Source organism: Rhinoraja longicauda, chromosome 16 (genome assembly GCF_053455715.1).
Source record: "Rhinoraja longicauda isolate Sanriku21f chromosome 16, sRhiLon1.1, whole genome shotgun sequence".
NCBI classification, from domain to species: domain Eukaryota; kingdom Metazoa; phylum Chordata; class Chondrichthyes; order Rajiformes; family Arhynchobatidae; genus Rhinoraja; species Rhinoraja longicauda.
This window is the reverse complement of record NC_135968.1, coordinates 36,309,146-36,331,480: the sequence shown is the minus strand read 5'-3', so window position 1 is coordinate 36,331,480 and position 22,335 is coordinate 36,309,146. Positions and strand designations below refer to the sequence as shown.

The following is a 22,335-nucleotide window of genomic DNA, read 5'->3' as shown; positions in this document are numbered from 1 at the left end:
TTTTGCCTAGTCATTGCCAGAAGAGGTGTTGCCTGCCTTTGTAAGTCACTGTATATGTCCAGCTGGGAACAAAATGTCCTGACATGTTTCCATTGGAATTTATAAAATTCCATTTCACAATGAACACAAATATTGCGCCATTCTTTAGAATTTCTAGGCTCAGGTATATCATTTGGAAGATTATTTACTACTTTTTTTACTACATAGTCCAGAACTATTTGATCTGTGAGGTTTACATTTTAAAGGAAATTTTGGGAAAAGAGTTTTGGATGTTAAGCATTCTGTTGTGCAACATGCTTCTCCTACATTAATGAAAATGGGGAAGACAGAGCAAATTCACTTTTTGATTAATGCACAACTATCACTGCTGTTGATATTAGATTAAATCTCATTTGGTGCTGATTAATATAAACCGCAACACCATATTGCCCTAATCTCCCGATGTACTTGATTTTAATTCGAACACGAAGAAATGTGAATAAACCTCTTTCACAAACTTGCAAGAACAAATTCTCTGAGGGTGAAATCTAACTTGTGTTCAGGACCACAGTGAAACATGTCACAGCGTATAGCAACTTGTTCACTGGAAACAAAATCTGTTGGTGATACGCAGCATTAGAGGTTAATGTTTCATAGACACATATAATTACTTGCAAGATAACATTTAGTAAAGTAATTGGTTAAAAATCGGAATCAGTGAAACTCAACATTGCACATTTTTACATTCTGTGGGTTACAATGTTAAATTATTAATGCTTCCTGTCATTACTGTGTAAAACTGGTGGCAATCTCTAGTGTGAGTCAAATCCTTTTCCACCACATTGGGTCCCAATGAAAGCCGAATCATGGATCTAGTAATGGCCAGGTTTTTGGCACTATTGTATATTACTCACAACACACAATGAGGTGATTCAGTCCAACAAGTCCATGCCAGCTCCCAAAGCATTTGCATGTATTTCCTTACAACCCGTTCTTCTTCATATATCCACCAACGTCACATGCACCACCCATCTCAGCACATGACACTCCCTCCCCCCACCCCCTCTTCCCACCTACACTAGGGGCAATTTATAATAAGCAGCTAACCAAGCTACCAACATATCTTTAAGATGTGGCAGGAAATCAGCTACAGAAACAGGTGGAGATGTGGCAGATGACATTTAATTCAAGCAAGTGCGAGATGTTACACCTTGGGAGGTAGAATGCAAGGGGAAAGTACACAATTCATGGCAAGACCTTGAACAGCATTGCTCTACAGCAGGATCTTGGATCTGAGTTCATTATTCCAGGAAAGTGGCAAAATAAATAGATAGAGTGGTAAAGGGGTCATATGGTATGATTGCCTTCAACGGTCAGGGCATTGAATATAAGAGCCAGGCAGCCATGTTGCAATAAAAATTGTTTAGGCTGTATTCGGAGTATTGTGTGCAGTTCTGGTCGCCCCATAACAGGAAGGTTGGAGAGGGTTCAGTAGAAGTTTACCGGAATGACACATGGATTGGAGGGCATTAGCTTTAAGGAGCAAAATGGAAAAACAAGGTTCTGCAGATGCGGGTTTACAAAAGAGGACCCAAATTCCTGGAGTAACTCAGCAAGTCAGGCAGCATCTCTGGAGAACATGGATAGGTTATGCTTCGGTTTGGGACCCTTCTTCAGAAGATTGTGACTGGTTGGGGGGGGGCAGAAGTTTTGATGAGAGGAGGGGCTGGACCAAGCCTGGTGAGTGATAGGTAGATACAGGTTGGTGGGGGGGGGGGGGGGGGGGGTTGATGGGCACATGGTTGGACAAGAGCCAGAGATGAAAAGACAAAAGGTGTGACATAAGAAAAAGAAGAGGTGCGAATTGTGAAGCCAAAGGAATAATGGTGGAAGGGGAGGGGGAGGCAATAAATTGGCATGCATTCAGGTCGGGCACAGGGTAAAAGAGTGGAAGGGATGGGAGAAGGGAGGGTTTGTAGGTTTGTTACCTAAAGTTGGAGAATTCAGTGTTCATACCGTTAGGTTGTAAGCCACCCAAGTGAGCTTGAGGTTCTGTTGCTCCAGTTTGCGTGTGGCCTCACTCTGACAGAAAGGTCAGTATGCGAATGGGAAAGGGATTTAAAATGGTTAGCAACTGGGGCATCCAGGAGGCCTTTGGCAGGCCGAGCACAGGAGAGGTTGAATAAACCTGATAGACAGGTTTAGACAAACTCCTTGTATAAACCTGGTTTGTTTTCTCTGGAACTTCAGAGGTTGAGGGGAGACCTCCTTGAAGTACATAAAATGATGAGATAGGGTAAACAGTTAGAATCCTTCCCCTGGAATTTAAATGTCAAAGACTAGAGGGCAGAGTTTTGAGGTTAGAGGGGCAAAGATTATAGGATATGTGTAGGGGCAACAGAGAGTGGCGGGTGCCTGGAACACTGCGAGGGATGGTGGTAGATGCAGACACAATAGTGGTATTTAAGAGTCTTTTAGATAAGCACATTGGTATGCAGGAAATGAAGGGATATGGACTATATGCAATCAGATGAGGTTAGTTGATTTGGCACGAACATTGCGGGCGAAGGACCTTTTCCTGTGTTATCCAGTTCCACATTCTCTGTTTCGTGAACAACTAACTACCTCTTTCAACTGTCTGCCTGTTTTAGAATGTTTACTAATTAAACATACTTTAACAGCAGACTGTGTTGTTTCAAAGTGCAGGACCATTTCAGTGTGTTTTGACCAGCTCCGGTTCTGGTGAACAATATTGTTGAAATAAACAGCCCACATGCCATCACAATATAATGAAGTAACAAGCCAGGGCACGCTGGATCAAAATTCACAGCTTACATCGGTAGGGCAGCCAAATACAGGCACAGCCTTCAGTTTCTAGCCTCCCCTGTGAAAGACCCGGAGGCAAAGCCTGCTGTTTAATCGCTGTTGTTAAAGGCAATGAGCTGAATTGTGCTGTCTGTGGCTGGTGGTTGCAAAGGGACTAGCCAGCATTCAATACTGGCACATCTGTCATCCGCTCTATCAATGGACCTGCCATACAATCTGAGAACCATTTCATTTGAATGGGGATTCCCAGCCTGAAAAGTAGGAGGGAAAAGGTTTTTTTTTAAACGATCGTTTATAATTTTGGTTCATTCTGAGGAGGCCAAAAAATATTTTAAATAGATGGGAAAAAAAAATGTGAATAGTCTCTGGTTTTGACACATTAAAAACTCAAAAAGCCTTGATGACTTTTATGGGAGGAGAAGCAAACCTCCACCTAGGACCTCTGAATGGTTGTCAGGGCATCCTGGAGACAGGGCCTTGGCAACTTGCCACTTAGACAATAGACAATAGACAATAGGTGCAGGAGGAGGCCATTCGGCCCTTCGAGCCAGCACCGCCATTCAATGTGATCATGGCTGATCATTCTCAATCAGTACCCCGTTCCTGCCTTCTCCCCATACCCCCCGACTCCGCTATCCCTAAGAGCCCCATCCAGCTCTCTCTTGAATGCATTCAGAGAATCGGCCTCCACTGCCTTCTGAGGCTTATTTGCTGCTGAATGACTTGCCAGACCATGTGAGACACCTGCCAGCTGCAGTGGCACAGATTGTTTAGCCCTCCACATCTGTCCCAGGTAGGTGAGGGTAGATGGCGACCACAGGTGGTATGTCTGGACAGAGTGCCAAGGCCAGCACAATCCAGCCAACATGAAATCTTAGGCAATAGCATTTTACCGAAATACCTGGCAGTCAAACGTAAAGGATGTGCCAACGGATCGGACGTCAGTGTCTTTCTTGGACAGTTGAATGCTTTGATATCATTTTGAATCATTATGCGCGAAGCTGTGAATTAAAAATCTCTGGACACAATGTGTGGACACAATGGTCCATTGTTGGCTGTGGAATAGGTGACAATGAGTATCCAGACAGAGGAACTCAACAGGACGACAGTGAAACTAGTACGATGACTAGGGTGGGAGAGGGAGGGAGAGAGAGAGGATGCAAGGGTTACTTGAAGTTAGAGAAATCAATAGTCATACCGCAGGGCTGTCATTTCTCCTATGTACCGTCCATATCTCTCGTTCCTCTTTCCCAGTCTACAGGTCTCAACCCCAAACATTACCTATTCCTTTGCTCCAGAGATGCTGCCTAAGCCGCTGAGTTAATCCAGCCTTTTGTGTCTGTCTTCGGTTTAAGCCAGCATCTGCAGTTCCTAACTACACATTTTAATGATCCTTTAGTGAAACCACTCTCAATAAACGGCTGAGCCACATGACTTACTCTTAGAGTTAGCAGGTGACTTTGTTGAGTTTGGGGGTGTTGGCAATGATGAACTCAAATCTCCAGATGTGTTACTCATTATGACCCTGCAAGTAGAAGAGCAAACATAGTTAGAACCTCATCGCAACTTCTCATGACAACACACTATTTAACTAAGACACAATTTTGTTCAGTCCAAATATCACCCCAGTAGGAGCTGATTAAATCATGCAATATCCATCAAACCCACAATGTATTTGGAGGCCACATGGACTGTATTCTTGAATTCCAAACCTTGATATAATTAAACTATTTAATGCAGCCTGAGATGAAACACATTTTTCTTTGCCGTGATGAGAGGAGGTTTAAGTTTTTAAGCTCATTAAGGTTTTGAATTAAGCTTCATCACAAGTAAAGCACACATGAGAATTCTCTTTCTATTTTCAACACATTCCCTGCCCTCCGTGGATTTCAATCATGGAAAGTCGTATGACTTTTACTTCAAGTAACCATAGGATCTTAAATTGCAGGAAGCTATTCAGCCAAGTCTTTCAAACAACCTTGTAAATCTATTCTCTTCAATCAGTGGCACAGTGGTGCAACTGGTAAAGCTGCTACTTCACAACACCAGAGAGCCGGGTTTGATCCGCACCTCGGGTACCGTCTGTGTGGAGATTGCACGTTCTCCCCATGGCTGCGTGGGTTTCCTTCGGGTGCTCTCATTTCCTCCCACATCCCTAATGCATGCGGGTTTGTAGGTTAATTGGCCTCTGTAAGAATTGGCCCTTATGTGTAGGGCGTGGGTGAGAAGGTGGAATAGCTTAGAACTAGTATGAATGGGTGTGGACTCAGTGGGCTGAAGGGCCTGTTTCTATGCCATATTTCTAAAACTAACAAAACTAAACAAAAAATAAAACGAAAAAACTAAAATCATGTAACCAATATCCTTTCGTAAGTTCAGATGGTATCTGCTTCCACCTCTCAGATCAGGTATCCCAGATTTTAGCAGCTCTTCCAATTTTCCCATTTAGTTCTTCTGGGAATTACCTTAAATATATTGGTTCTGTTGGACAACTTTCCAAAAGATAAAGTACTTTCCATCTATATGTTCTATCATGTAGCAATACAAATTGTGCTAAGTGTACTCTTGTGGATAGGCACAACATCCCTGAGGGGAACCAAGGTGAAATTGTGCGACTTTAGTAGTTTTTTCTCCCATCTATTACATGTCTGATGAAGGTGTCACCAGCTGAAACATCATCTGCCCATTCCCTCCACAGATGCTGCATATCCTGCTGAATTCCTCCAGCACTTTGTATCTGCAAACTCTTGTATTCTCTAACATTATGATAATGAGTTGATGAGATAACAAAAACACGAGTTAAAGCAGAACTACATACTGAGGAAGCTGGAATGTGTTAAGCCAGAGGACAAGGGACTATACTTTAAGCTTATGTTGAGCTTCATTGGTACTGTGCAGGAGACCTAAGACAGAAGTCAGATTGGGAGTGGGCTGGATGGGTAAAATGACAGGAAAGTGGTACATCCAGGGTTGACTATGGTGGACTGAATGGATGTCTTGCGTTATGTTGTATCCCAATCTGTGTCTGGTTTCCCCAATGCACTGCAAAAGAGACCACGTTGTGAGAACTTCAATGAAGAAAACTAAATTGGTGGAAGTACAAATGATGCTACTTCACCTGGGCAACTTAATCGGGTCCTTGGACATCAGGAAAAGAAGTGGTGAATGGACAGGTGGATGCATCCCCAAAGATAGACACAAATACTGGAGTAACTCGGTGGGTGAGGCAGCATCTCTGGAGAAAAGGAATAGGTGATGTTTCGGGTCGAGATCCTTCTTCAGACTAACCGGCACCTGCAGTTCCTTCCTATGTAGTCTGAAGAAGGGTCTTGACCCAAAACCTGAGCTATTCCTTTTCTCCAGCGATACGACCTGACCCGCTGAGTTACTCCATCATTTTGTTTTTCTCTCTTCGGTGTAAACCAGCATCTGCAGTTCCTTCCTACACAGATGCATCCCCTGCCATGCCATGGACAGTGCCTGGAAAAGGAGTTTAGGTAGCTGTGCAATGGATGAGTGCACCAGTGCACCATTGAGTAAAGAAGCCATCATGATAGAGAGAACCATGTGTCTCATGGTGGTATCCAGTTGAAGATGGTGACAATTATAGGTTATGCTCCATTGTACATGTAAAGTAAAAGTAAAAGGTGAGAGGAAAAATCTTTGCTCTGGGGAAGAGGCGAACGGTACAATCAGAATTGCCGAAAATGGGACAAATACAGTTGAGTGCCCTGTTTGCAATGGTGATGGGGATACCATGGTTAAAGCAAAAGAAGGCACATCAGAATCATTCAGTGGAGACTGCAGCGGACCTTTACTGCTTTCCTTTGGTTTTGCAAGAGGAGTTTTGCAATGCCGGTCACGCTGGATGCTTGAGGAAATCTGCTTCATTCAATAACAATGCCTACAGTGGTTCCACTAACAGCTGGAGTGAGCTACAGGCAGTGACCGCATGCTGGCACTCAGGCTTTCCAACAGCAGCGGCCAGCACGGAGCCGGCAAGACGGATTCATCCGAGGAGATCCTCTTAATCTGGCATTTGAAGTCTCTGCCAATTCCATGCTCTACATGCTTGTGCACTAAGTTAATTTCAAGCTTGGCTCGGTTTCAGCCTCGTACATTTTTTGGCCTGGAACAGGAAAAGCGGGCGCTCTCTGATCAATGGATTCAGGCCAAGTGCAGACCACTCCTTTTCACTGAATCGGATTGACTGTTGGCAAATGTCCAGAGATGAGGGATTTAAATAGCTGACTCTAAATAGCAGAATAAAGATCGATGAGACTCCAACACCTACCCATGCACAAAACCAAACTGCTTTTGTTGCTAATGATGGGGTTTAACAGCACTGGCATTAATAGTCGTGGAGTTATACAGCATTGAAACGGGTCCTTCAGCCCAACTTGCTCACACCGGCAAACATGTCCCATCTATACTAGTCCCACCTGCCTTTGTTTGGCCCATATCCCTCTAAACCTGTCCTATCCATGTACCTGTCTCATTGTTTCTTAAACATTGCAATAGTACCTGCCTCCTCCGGCAGCTTGTTCCATACACCCACCACCCTTTGTGAGAAAAAATTACCCTTCAGATTCCTATTAAATCTTTCCCCCTTCACCTTAAACCTATGTCCTCTGGTTCTCGATTCCCCTGCTCTGGGCAAGAGTGTGCATTTACCTGATCTATTCCTCTCATGATTTTATACACCTCTATAAGATCACCCCTCATCCTCCTGTGCTCCAAGGAATAGAATCCTAGGCCACTCAACCTCTCCCTTTAGCTCAGACCCTCGAGTCCTGGCAACATCCTTGTGAATCTTTTCTGTACACATTCCAACGACACCATCTTCCCGTTAACATGATGCCCAGAACTGAACATAATACTCTAAATTCAGCCTCACCAACGTCTTATATAACTGCAAAATTACCTCCCAATTTCTACACTCAATACTGTGCCAATGTGTCAAAAGCCTTTTTGACCACCCTATCTACCTGTGGTGCCATCGAGGAACTATGTACCTGCACTCCAAGATCCCTCTGCTCTGAGCCCTACCATTCACTATGTCGGTCCGGACCATGTTAGGCTCTCCAGATCATTAATGATCTAGTAATCCCAAACTCTCAACTAAAAATCTGAGCAGTCAGATCTGAAATCTCCTCAAGATAGATGCAGTTAATTAAAAATACTGCTATTTTTTCACAAAATGCTGGAGTAACTCAGCAGGTCAGGCAGCATCTCGGGAGAGAAGGAATGGGTGACGTTTCGGGTTGAGACCCTTCTTCAGACTGACCCTTCTCTCCCGAGATGCTGCCTGACCTGCTGAGTTACTCCAGCATTTTGTGAATAAATCGATTTGTACCAGCATCTGCAGTTATTTTCTTATACTAAATAATACTGCTAGCTGGATTGTTGATACCGCCCATGATATTATCAGATTTCTGGGTTGCAAGTGTTCTTCAGGCCTATGTGTGACACCTGCACCCTCCGCTCTGCTGCTGCCAATCTCCTATCCCCCCACATCCGGACCAAACTCAGATCCTGGGGGGACAGGGCTTTCTCCATCGCTGCTCCCACCCTATGGAACTCACTACCCCAAACCGTTAGAGACTCCTCCACACTCACCACATTCAAAACATCGCTGAAGTCTCACCTGTTCAGTACTGCCTTCAACCACTGAAGGTCACCTCACCTTCTGTCTCCTTTCTCTGTTCGTTTACTTATTTACTTATTTATCTATTTATTCATTTCCCTATGTTCTCTAAATATCTGTAAAGCGTCTTTGAGTATATGAAAAGCGCTATATAAATAAAATGCATTATTATTATTATTATTATTATTATAAATGTCTTTTAACGACCCTCGGAAATACTGTGGCAAGCCATTCAATGCAAGGCCAGTAGGACGGTTTAGTATGCACTGGTCTTGCATTGGGAATAGAGGCTGTGAAATAATATATTTTAAAAATGATAACGGAAAGAAGTAAATGTCCTCATTCAGAATATTATAGACCTTCACAAAAAGGCAGATCTTAGAAGGCTTCGTTCCGGTGGTGATTGATTACTGGCAGCAAACATTAACATTCACACATGGTGAAATTCGACTGTTGCAGTTTCCTGAATATACTGCATAAAAATGACCTAACAAGTTCCAAAGCCCAGGACCATCCCTGGTAAGCTTCTACTATTACCCTGTATTCATCATTCTTTGATCGTCTTTGCACAGTCCAAGACTAACCAGGAGGAATTTGACAATACAGATGACCCTTGGTACAATAGACCATGGAGGAGGGGAGAGAATGGTATCTGTCATTACCAATAGTCCACTATTACCAAGTAAGGAATTTGTTCCAACTACCCAGCAGTCACTCCGTGAAACAACAAGTTGTATCAAATATCAGGTTCATTTTAATAGCTAAAAATGTATTTTGTAAAAATGTATACTGCAAGCTAAATATACTAAAGGCTCTTTGCTACCTTGTTTAATAGAGTATCATTGCACAAGTGTCGATCGAGGCAATTACATGTCAATTTCAGTGACCTCAGTAGTGTGACAAGCAGCCTGTGTTCTTAAAGAGACAGTGGGCTGATTAATGTGGAGATGCCATCCGCTATAACCGAGATCCGTTATAAAGATCAGTCTGAAGAAGGGTCTCGACCCGAAACGTCATCCATTCCTTCTCCAGAGATGCTGCCTGACCCGCTGAGTTATTCCAGCATTTTGTGTCTACCATCCGTTATAAAGAGGTCCCTAATAACGAGGGTAGACTGTAGATATAAAAAGGAAAGGACATTTTCTAACCTAATAGAACCAGAAATATTTCAACATTTGCATTTTATTTAGTTTAGGTTAGTTTAGAGATACAGCGCAGAAACAGGCCCTTCGACCCAACAAGTCCGCGCCGACCAGCGATCCCCGCGCACTAACACACCACTAGGGACAATTTACAATTTTACCAAATATTTAGCCTACAAATTTGTCCGTCCTCGGAGTGTGAGAGGAAACCGGATATCCCGGAGAAAACCCACGCAGGTCACGGGGAGGACGTACAAACTCTGTACACACGGCACTGGCAGTCAGGATCGAACACGAGTCTCTGGCGCTGTAAGGTAGAAACACTGCCGCTGGGCCACCATGCCACCCTTATCCTGCAACAATTGTGAAGAACAATGATCCTTAACTTTCCGTTAAACATTAGGCAGTTCCACGGTTGATTTCTGGCATTTATCTGTGTCCGCACTCATGGGGTTGGCAGTGGAGCACAAACCTATTGGAATTCCCCTGCATTTAAGGAATGCGGTTTGCAGCCCACACTGCTTCTCGTCTCCACTTTCGGTGCACCTACGTTTCACTGCAGGCCTTTGCTACTTCAGTCTGTGAGAAATGCAACAGCATACTCAATTATAAATTGATAACATTCCCCAGCTGAACGGAGAAAAAGTATCAAGGCCCTTTATCTGCAGCGACTGTGCACTTCAATTACACAGTGTTCAGTACAAAAAGATACGCATGTTCCTGTGATATCCTTCCCTGCCACAAGAGACCCTGAGCTACATTGCTGGTTCAAATAGTACAGATGTAAATCAGTATGTATGTGCCTGCACAGAATACATGAACAATTTATTTTCACTTTTAATGTATATGGAGCCCACAAACATCGCTATCATCCATTGATCGGTGTTCCAACAGCATGGTGCAAGCTTTGAAAGGTGCACAGGTGACATCTAATGGTGGATATTTAGAACTGCAACCAGATTATTTTTTCGAGGACTGAAGCCTCGAAAATGAACAATATTCTATTGAGCTGCTTGCCAGAGGGCAAGAAACTGGCACTACTTTGAAAAATAAATGTGATCCGGAAAATCAACAATCCAGAATTCATTAATTTTGCAAACACAACTGGGAGTCAGATATATGGCAGAGATTAGCAGTAAGTCAATTGGCAAATTTGTCCCCTCTTTCTTGGTGGGACTTTCATCCTTCCCTGCACTTTATTTCTTCCCTCATACTCCACCCACAGTGATGCAATTTGCCAAGTTCAGTAATGCAGTAAGATTTTCAATGGACTTCTTATTTACTCATGGAAAGATCAGGTGTTAGCAACCCTGTTTCTCAGCAATTACACTTACTCCTTGAAGGGCCAACAATTAAACTGCATTCTTAGTCCTCAGTTAGATATGAGACCCACAAGTACGTGCTCTGGCCACTGTGGCCATGGAGCTGAGGCTGGTGGTTGATCTCAGCTTCTTCAACTAAGAATCATTTCAGGCTGCAAATCTCTGCCATATCTCACAGTTCACTGTTATCTGCTGTATTAAGGAGGTCAAGCAAAAGCCTCGTTTATGGAGAGAATACTGCATCTTTTTCATTTCAACGCATGTATGCTGGATAGAGTAGGCTCGGCCACTTGCCTGCCTTGCAGACTTCCACAAGGTTGGCAGGTTAATTGGTTACTCTTAATTCCCCCTAGTTCCTAGGTGATTAGTAGAATCTGGGCGCAGTTGATGGAAATGGGGAAGAATAAAACAGGATTAGTGCAGGATTATTGTAAATTAATATGTGATGGTTGCCATAGATGGTGTCTGTGCCGTATGACTCCAGGATCTCTAAAGTGCAGGCATTCATAGATTGTACTCATGTCCTGAGAGACTTTCCTTGCAACCTCTTGACAGTGCTTTGGTTAATGATCTCCATGGTCGCTACGAAATTTGGGAGCATCTTTCCACCTTCTAGCGCAGTGGTAGAGTTGCTGCCTTATAGTGCCGGAGACCCCTGAGTTCGATCCTGACTATGTGTGCAGAGTTTGTATACTCTCCCTGTGAACATCTGGGTTTTCTCCGGGTCCTCCGGTTTCCTCCCACACTCCAAAGTCGTGCAGGTATGTAGGTTAATTGGCTTCTGTAAATTGTCCCTAGTATGTGGGTTAGAACTAGTGTATTGGTGATCGCAGGCTGAAGGGCCTGTTTCCACGCTGTGTCTCTAAACTAAACAATGCAGCATCAATTCATTCTCCGGTAACAATTCCAAGTAGCTGGAAAATAATTGCTTGAATATCCTCAAAAGGGTGGCTGAAAAGATGACACTTGCTGTGCTGCATGCTGACAACTATAAGAACTAGTAATATCTCAATAGGAAATACCATGCTGAAACCACAGTTTCAGTGTGATGTTGTGGGGACCACAAGCAGTCTTGTGCTGCAAACGTCAGAATTGATGTCCTGTGTCTCTATGTCACTTTTATAAATTGTGCTGGATACTCTTTTAACAGCACAGTAGGTGCTGAGCAATTTCTGGACCTAGATTAAAGAACTGCACGAAATCCAAACATTTTTTAACTATGCAACAGCAGAAGGAAAGGAAGAATATCGTTGGAAAATTAAAGGACGGTGAAACGAGCAACATGATTTTAAGATGACCAGATATAATATATCATACCAAGATAGAAAACAGTGGTATAAACAAAAATAAGATTTAAACACCTCTGGCATGAAGTTTATATTTCTGAGAAAAAATAACATGTGGGTAATGAATTAAGAAAAATACCATAACAAAGATGAAACTGAACAGCCACTGGGAAGGGTCCCGACCCGAAATGTCACCCATCATCTTTCTCCTGAGATGCTGCCACACCCGCTGAGTTACTCCAGCACTTTGTGTCTATCTTCAGTATATACAAGCATCTGCAGTTTCTTTCTACACACAAGTTTAATGATGTGTTCTGTTAACAACAGATTTCAGCGAAAAACCATGTGAAATATTCCCGAAGTGGTCGGGTTGAATCTCAATAGATAATCATGGTCTGGATCTCCCAATCAAAAGCTGGGACTGGGCAGAACTGGTAGCTTTTATTCATTTACATTAATGGGGCTGCTAAACAATATGCCATTGAAATCTTACAAGTTTAGTTTAGTTTAGTTTATTGTTACGTGTACTGAGGTAGAGTGAAAAGCTTTTTTGTTGCATGCTATCCAGTCAGCGGAAAGACTATACGTGATTACAACCGAGCTGTCCACAGTGTACAGATACAGGATAAAGGGAATAACATTAAGTGCAAGATAAAATCCAGTAAAGTGTGCAAAGTTGCTTCACTGTTGCTAATCTCTATGACTTTGAAATCACTTTTATGAGGGAATGTCATTTTTTTCTGTTTGACTATAAAAATGGCATGATTAAAGAAAAAAAACTAACTTTTGGTATTTTGATTTCCACCTTAATTCTATATGATTTAAATGCAACATTTCTTTACTAAAGGCAAGAATTCTTCATTTGATTGGCCTTTACCAGTCAGAATATTGAGTATAGAGGTTGGGACACTAAGTTACAATTGTATAAGATATTGTTGAGGCTGCATTTGGAGTACTGTGCTCTGTTTTGGTCACCCTGCTGTAGGAAGGATGTCATTAAGCTGGAACGTGTGATGGGAAGATTTACAATGATATCGCCAGGACTATGAGCTATAGGGAAAGGTTCGACAGGCTAGGACTTCGTTCCTTGGAGTGCAGGAGGCTGAGGGGTGATCGAGATGTATAAAATCATGAGATGAATAGATAAAGTGAATGCACAAAGTCTTTTACCTGGGGAAAGTAATCAAGAACCAAAGGACATAGGTTTAAGATGAGAGGAACAAGATTTAGTAGGATTCTGTGGGGCAACCTATTCACTCAGAGGGTGGTGGGTATGTAGAACAAGCTGCCAGAGGAGGTATTTGAGACAAGGTCTGTAACAGCATTTAAAAGATACTTGGACAGGTACATGGATAGGAAAGGTTGAGAGGGATGTGAACTAAATGTGGGCAAATGGGATTGGGCATGGACTTTGGGTCGAAGGACCTGTTTCTATGCCGAATGACACTTTGTCTCTATGGCTCTAACATTAATTGGCCTCGTAAAGAATGAGGCACAACTTATACAATTAATTTACTCATGAACGCACCAGCCTAACTTTTTCTGGAACCTTTAATAGGTGAAAATTCGCTCACCAGCACAATGTTGCATTTCTACCAATATTAGGTTCTATTCATGGGGTGCTTTTGTAGAACAGCTCATGGATAAACAGGGAAACCCAACTCCCAGATTTCCATTTTTAACTGTTCAATCCAGAAGTTGTTTCTTCAATAATGAGTTTCATTATGTGACCATTATTATTTGTACAATAACTTGGCCAACATATATTTAAACATTGTACACAGATGGCAAGTGTTTGGATGCCTGAACTTGTTCATCCTTTCTGACTTACACTTTCACAGATTGAGTGGATCCCTGTTAAAAAAAGATAAAGGTCCTAATATCGGAAATCAAATTCTTAATAAATCATTAAAACACTTTATTTAGACCCTAAAATGCAAAAGGCGTGTTGTGCATTTACAGGCTGTGGCACAACCTGATTTGCACGTGAAAGCTTTGCTATTTTGGATGACGTTTGCCGTTTGTCTTCATTTCTCTTGATCACAATTTAATGGCAGTGATTCAGATTTCCCAGCATGTGACCACTTTCGCTGACTCTTTGCTGATTTCTTCATTCAAATCCTTGCAGTATTCAGCACTACTCCTCCCCACAGAGAGATGGAGCAAGAGACTGCTAATCGTGGATAAAGATATCTCAGTTTCTCCAGTGGAAGGCAGAGGGTACAAGCAGCGTTAATAAAAGGCTAATGTTTAGCATCTACTGGCAGGGTTGAAAATGGTGTCAAACATTTCATGGAGGATTTTGAATTGAAGGGAGACAGGGAGTGAAGAAAACCCTGCAAGTAGATGCAGGAGAGATAGGAAGGTTGTGAAGACACGTTCAAAAGAGGCAGGAATTAGAGACATCATTCAGAAAGACAGAACTGCTGGAACAGTCCATTGTCAGTGCCATAAAATCGATGTGGCCAGGAACCTCTCTCTCTGCACGCTAATTATCTGGTGAATGTAGGGCATAGACTGTGACACATTTCAAGAAGGCAGAAGAAGAACAAGTGAGCCTGGAGAATGCAACTAGAGGTGTGATTAGCAGAAAACTCAGATCAGGATACTTGTCTTTTTGAGTTTAGTTTTGAGATCCTGCATGGAAACAGAGCCTGCAGCTCCCTCAGTCCACGCCGACCATCGATCACCAATCAACACGAGTTCGATGTTATCACACTTTCTCATCCACTCCCTCCACACTAGGGGACAATTTACAGACAACAATTAGCGCACTAACCCGCAAGTCTTTAGAGATGTGGGAGGAAACCGGAGCACCTGGAGGCAACCTATGCGGTCACAGGAAGAATGTACAAACTACATGCAGACAACACCCGAGGTCAGGATCGAACCCGGGTCTCTACCAGCTGTGCCATTGTGCTGCCTTCTCTCTGGCATAGACTTATGCAGGAAAGCAACCACAACATTTAAAATAGGAAAACCTACCAAGCATCTCAAAAAGTAGCAATAATGCAGACACGAGGAAAAACAGAGGCAGTAAATAGATGGGGGGGGGGCAAATATTTAAATGATTGGTCTTCTCATTTGTACATTAAATCCAATTAAATTTAATTATCAACAATAGAAAGATGGATATCAGCATAAAGGTGAAGGGTGGACTTTTCTGATCTGTAATTTTGGATGTAGTTACATTTTCTGAGTGTAATTTCTGTGGCCTTAACATTGGGAATTTAACAGATTTTCAGCTCAGGCATTCAAAGTCAGCTCAGATGAAGCACAGCTTTAAGTCAATTTACATCTCTCTGCAGACTGATTTCCCAGCGCAATTAATGTGATGAAATCAGAACCCATGGAATTCGGTTTTGGAACTGGTATATGATGTGCAATTGCCATGTAGTAGAGAAGAATGGTGAAACAAGGAACTCCAGATACTGGAGAAACTTAGCAGGTCAGGCAGCATCTCTAGAGAACATTGATGGGTGACATTGCAGGTGGGGACCCTTCCTCTGACTTACTTTGGTGGGGAGAGGGGAGAAAGGTGAAAGAGAGATGGGGCCAGGATGAAGTCTGGCAAGTGATAGGTGTATACAGGTAAGAATGGTTAATGATTGGCAGATAGTTGAACAAAGGCCAGAGATGAAAAGATAAGAAGTATGACTAAGGACAGGAGAGGTAGGAATTATGATGTTAGAGGAGGAAATATAGGTAGAAGAAGACAGGGGGAGTTTTGGTTCAGGACCCTTCTTCAGACTGAAGCTAGGTTCCAACCCGAAATGTCACCTATCCATGTTCTCCAGAGATGCTGCAAAAAAAGACACAAAATGCTGGAGTAACTCAGTTGGTCAGGCAGCATCTCTGGAGAGCATGGATAGGTGATGTTTGGGTCAGAACCCATCCTCAATCACCACCACAATAAGTCTGAAGGGTCCCAATCCGCAATGTCACCCATCCATGTTCCCCAGAGATGCTGCCTGACCTGCTGAGTTACTTCAGCACTTTGTATCTTTTTTTATTTCTCAGTTTATTCAATTTCTTTGGTGCTTCTGGTGTGGGAAATTAACCACTTAGAATCACTTCCATTTCAGTAATTTGTCAATCTGTTAATGAATTCATAATTCTACTCAAATAGTTCAATTTTCACTCTTAACTTTCACGAATGCCAAATTATGGTTTCTGGAGAAAGTTAAAACCTTCCTGCAAGTGATGGTTACAATACTCATTTCAAGTTCTAAATCAGATTAAGATCTGCAGGTATTGTTATCCAACTTCCAAGCAATAATTTTCCCTATCATTTGTGTCATGTTTTTGTGTTGTGCAGTTTGAAGGCTCACAGTGCCTCAGGTGTCCTTATTCACCACTCAATGGCAAGAGGAATGCTTCCTGAATGTAAGAGGACAGGATGCCATTTGCCTGACACTAGGATGTGCTGTAGCTTAGTTCTCTCTGTAACTAGACCCCTGCCTCCACTGTGTTCTTCTTCCTGCCCCCAGATTCTTCCCTCCAATTGTTCAAGCGTTTTTGATTGCAACATGCGCCTTAATTTAGTTCAACAAAGAAACGGACAAGTTAATAAAGAACCTACTTCCTTCAACTTATCCTGTGTTTATATCCCATTTTGTGTCAACTGTCCTCCATTCCTGGTCCATTCCCACTGTCCTCCTCCATAGTCCTCCACAAGACTGTGGCTTTGTTATACCTTGGCCTCCAATGAGACCGTGCTCGCTATCTACCCCCTACCCTTTAACGCTCCTCCGCTTCTCAATCCATATTACTCCCTGCCTTGGAATGCATCCCTGCTAATGAGCATGACTGAACTTTGGACTACGACCCACCCATCAGCAACGACACAGTAGATCAGCCAATGATTTTATCTAAATTGCAGGGAAATTATATTGGAGTTATGTACGTAAGCAGCACCTGGAGCACAGGTTAAAATCACTTAACAAATCATTTGTATGATGTACTTGAGAGCAGGCCAATATGCAAGGTTCAAACAAAAAAATACTCAAGCTGAGAATTTCACGCATGAATGAATGAATACTGCATTTCTCCTCTACGGTAAAATGGGCTAGTCTGAGGGAAAATCATCAAATTGGGATATCATTGCTTCGAGAAATCTTAGTAATGATTTATTTCCCACTTACAAGTGGTTGGCCCTGACTTGTGCATTTGCAGTTGGCGGTTGATCATCAAGCTCCCGTTCAAGCTCATTGCTGCATTACATTTCCACGCTGCCCTCTGGGAAGAGGACAGGGATATCATAGTGGACTCCCCATGGCTGCAATGGAGCTGAGGGATCATGGAGGGAAGAGGAATAGTATCGGGGAAAATGAAGGAATGGGAGCTAAATGGAAAAGGGGGGATATTAAAGAGAAGGAAGGGAAAATAAGAGGAGAGGGAAAAGTGACAACACATTAAATGATGCAGTAATGTATGTTGATGTGTCCCTACTCTATGAAGTAGCCCCCTCAGATCCTGTGCTGTAACCAGGCAGGAGCAATGATCGGATCACTGATACAGCATCGACAGATCACAGCACAGTGCACTGTACATGGATGCCACAATCTTTGGTGCTGGGAAAGGGCAGCACATGGAAAATAATGGAGGGAGGCTCCATGATGAGAAAATCAACGTGCACATGGGACCGCATTTGAGTTCCCCATTTGCTGGATGATTTGCTCCTTGCTTCACTGTGGATGAAAAGCAAAGTTCATTGGTCGTGATCTTCTGATCCAGTTCCTGTCTGTAATGCACGTAAACGACATCATCAGATACGTGCAAGAGGACAAGAAAATACCAGCTGCACAATGGTGGATAACGTCAGAAAGTGTCTGGTGATGGGGTAGGACTTGCACTGGAAACTGGTCAAACATCTCATCTTAACCATTAAAGTATATGTGATCTATGTATGATCTAACCAGAGTTTTCTTCTTTCACAATCTAATTTCAAGCCTCCATAAGCTATTGTCATGATGTGGTGTGAAAATACTTTTGTAATTCTGCTTGTGTAACCTCTTGGGTCTTGGTTTGCTGCAGCTGCCCATGGACAGGATGGGGCCAAGATCAGTCAATGTGAAACAGGATTTTCAGGAACCCAAGCAGAAACAGTAACCACAGTAACTCCTTCCCTGAACGTAACTGCAATTCACAATTAAACCATCTCTTCTGATACCGTAATATATCAAGGCTTGTTTATATGGGATACAATATAATTACTGTTACCCACATCAGTCAATGTTGAAACATTAGGTATTCAGGTTAATTAAACACAAAAGTATGCATTCAGAAACGGAAACTGGAATTCACAGCAATGAGGTCAGAGAAAATAAATTTTATTTACTATGAAGATAAATAAGAGACCAGAATCAATATTCAATCCAACAAGCAGTAAAATAGTTTTGCATCTTATTGTCAGCCCTTTTTCCTGGTCTTTAATCCTTATCAGTTTGTGTATTTGATCCTTCTATGCAACATCACTCACTAATGCTACACAGTTAAAAACAAATACAACCTTTATAAATTCCTCTCTGCATTAATTGCCAGTCAGCAACAAGGAAAACCACCAATGAACATTAGAACATAGAACAGTAGAGAACAGGAACAATGTTTGCACCAAAAAAGATGCTGAGCTGAACTGATCTCATCTGCCTGCACAGGATCCACATCCCTCTATTCTCAGCATTTTCCTGTGCCTATATAAAAGCCTCTTAAATACCACTATAGTATCTGCCTCCACCACCACCTCTGGCAATACGTTCAAGGCCAAACTATCCTCAGTGTCAAAAAAACTTGCCCTGCACATCTACATTAAAATTTCCCTCTCTCACCGTATAGCTATGTCTTCTAGTGTTGGACATGTCCACCCTAGGAAAAAGGTTCTAACTGTCTACCCTACCTATGCCCCTCATAATTCTATATGGCTTGTGTACACTGGAATTTAGAAGGAAGAGAGGAGATCTTATCGAAATGTATGATTATTAAGGGGTTGGACACGTTAGAGGCAGGAAACATGTTCCCAATGTTGGGGGAGTCCAGAACAAAGGGCCACAGTTTAAGAATAAGGGGTAGGCCATTTAGAACTGAGATGAGGAAAAACCTTTTCAGTCAGAGAGTTGTAAATCTGTGGAATTCTCTGCCTCAGAAGGCAGTGGAGGCCAATTCTCTGAATGCATTCAAGAGAGAGCTAGATAGAGCTCTTAAGGATAACGGAGTCAGGGGGTATGGGGAGAAGGCAGGAACGGGGTACTGATTGAGAATGATCAGCCATGATCACATTGAATGGCGGTGCTGGCTCGAAGGGCCAAATGGTCTCCTCCTGCACCTATTGTCTATTGTCTATATATATACTTCTATCGAGTCTCCCCTCAACCTCCAATGTTCTAGAGAAATCATTCAAGGTCTATCGAACACCTCCCTGTAGCTAAACATTCTCATCTCGGCAGCATTCTGGTAAACCTCCTCTACATCCTTTCCAAAGCTTGCACATCTTTCCTGTAATTGGGTGACCAGAACTGCACGCAATGCTCCAAATGCAGCCTAACCATCGTCTAATAGAGCTGCATCATGACAGCCTGACTCTTGTACTCAATGCCCCGAGCAATGAAGGCAAGCATACCATATGCCTTCTTTAGTACACTATCTACTTGTATTGCCACCTTTAATGAACTATGAACTTGGACATTCCTGTTCTGGAAGCAGTACTCCAGTTTTGGACTCCAGTTGTATGGAGGATGCAAAGCGGGTAAACAGCATGTCACATTGAATGGGAATTAACTCTCAGAAAACAGCAGCCTTCATTGTTTAAAAAAGATTGTTTCTATATTCCAACATTCCACTGCATGTGTAATATTTGCCATGTCGTTGCTTACATGAGTTCTCTGGTATCTCTTTGATCTAGACTTGGAACCATTAAAAATGAGTTTACTTAGAAACTGTTTGGCAAATACCACAACAATCATAATTTTTGATACAAAACTTGTACATTTTAGGCAAGGTCAGAAATAACTGCTGTGGACTTGCATGCCTAGAGTAGTCTGCGAGCCGATCTGAAGTATGCATGTGGTATAAGAAAATAACTGCAGATGCTGGTACAAATCGATTTATTCACAAAATGCTGGAGTAACTCAGCAGGTCAGGCAGCATCTCGGGAGAGAAGGAATGGGTGACGTTTCGGGTCGAGACCCTTCTTCAGACTGATGTCGGGGGTGGGACCATGTGTTAAATGGGCACAGACTATGAGCTGCATCTGCTATTACACGGATGTTGGACATATTCTGTGTATCATTAGCTAATCATCTGAAGGAAGAAAACGCAACCCCCCCCACTAAAAAATTAAATGACGAGATATCATAATCTGTGAATTGTATTTTTAATATGTGAAAAATGGTTCACTTTATTTTAGAAAGTGTAGTTGAAATATTAAAAATAAATTGACAACAAAGCTTGAAATAAGAAGGTATTACTATTTAAACCAAATGTGTTCAAAACTGCAATAACTCTGGGCATAAATTTATAAACAGTTCCTTTAATGCTACGGTTCAACATATAGAAGGTTTGTCAGATCTAAACCACAGATAGTATACAACACTACCAATTGTCAACAAACATGGCACAACAAGCTGGACATGGAAGGAAAGCTGACTGTAAAGATATGACTTTCTCACCCTTGTTTCCCTCATCCCTATTTGCAATCTGTCTCCCAGTGCTGCATGAACCAATGTGACAGAGCATAGAACATGGAAAAGTATAGCACAGGAACAGGCCCTTTGGTCCACAATGCCTGTCCCAAATATGATGCCAATAAAAACATCTGCTTGCATGTGATCCATATATCTCCATTCCCTGCATATCCATGTGTCTTTTTAAATGCCTATTAAATACTTCCATTGTATCTGCCTCCACCACCACCCCTGACAGCACATTCCAGCCACCCACCACACTCTGTCCAAAAACCTCTTCCGCACACCTCCTTTAAAGATTGCCACTCTGATCGTAAAGCTATGCCCTCTAATCTTTGATATTTTCACCCTGGGAAAAAGGTTCTGGCTGTCTACCCTATCTACACCTCTCATAATTTGATGTACTTCCAACAGGTCTTAGTTTAATTTATTGTCATGTGTACAGAGGTACAGTGAAAAGCTTTAGTTGCGTGCAAACCAGTCAGCAGAAAGACAAAACATGATTACAATTAAGCCATTTACAGTGTATAGATACACAGATACATGATAAGGGAATAACGTTTAGTGCAAGGTAAAGCCGGCAAAGTCTGATTAAGGATAGCCTGAGGGCAATAGTAGTTCAGGATTGGTCTCTGGTTGTGGTAGGATGACTCAGTTACCTGATAACAGCTGGGAAGAAACTGTCCCTAAATTTGGAGGTGTGGCATTTTCGCACTTCTATAGCTTTTGCCTGATGGGAGAGGGGAGAAGAAAGAGTGTCCAGGGTGCGACTCATCCTTTACTATGTTGCTGGCCTTGCCGAGGCAGCGTGAGGTATAAATGTAGTCATTAGAAGGGAGGTTGGTTTGTTTGATGGTCTGGGCTGCGTCCACAATTTGCTGCAAATTTCTTGCGGTCTTGGATGGATCTTTTCTCCCCCAATCCTTCGACATTCTAAAGAAAGCGATCTAAGTCTATCCAACCTTTCCTTATAGGTAATATCCTCCAATTCAGGCATCATTCTGATAAACCTCTTCTGCAACCTGTTCAAAACCTCCACATCGTTTATGTAATGAGGTGACCAGAACTAATCGTAATACTCCAAATGCAGCCTAATCAGCCCTGTAAATCTGCATCGTGACTTCCTGACAACTATACTCAATGCCCTGGCCGATGATGGCAACCATACCGTACGCCTTCTTTACCACTACTTGTTTTGCCATGTTCAGGGAGTTATGGACGTGGACCTCAAGATCGCTCTACGTTAATACTGTTAAGGGTCTCACCATGAATTACATACTTTTCCCTTTATTCAACCTCCCATAGTTCAAAACCTCACACTTGCTTGAATTAAACTCCATCTGCCATTTTTCCGCCCATTTCTGTGGCTGATCCATATTTTGTTGTATACTTCGAAGTTATAATAGACAATAGACAATAGAGTAGGAGTAGGAGTAGGCCATTCGGCCCGTCGAG

At 42.5% G+C, this 22,335-nt stretch overlaps 1 protein-coding gene across 3 annotated transcripts in view; it reads right to left on the bottom strand.

The window, feature by feature from the left end:
* The window catches only part of ptprea (protein tyrosine phosphatase receptor type Ea), a 250,125-nt gene that overhangs the window by 55,810 nt on the left and 171,980 nt on the right, over nucleotides 1-22,335 (bottom strand). For all 3 annotated transcript variants that reach the window (XM_078413639.1, XM_078413641.1, XM_078413640.1), the window contains one exon: nucleotides 4,245-4,330. In XM_078413639.1, the coding sequence (XP_078269765.1) occupies nucleotides 4,245-4,323 (79 nt within the window). In that variant the 5' untranslated portion in view covers nucleotides 4,324-4,330. The remainder of the gene's footprint in view (nucleotides 1-4,244; nucleotides 4,331-22,335) is intronic.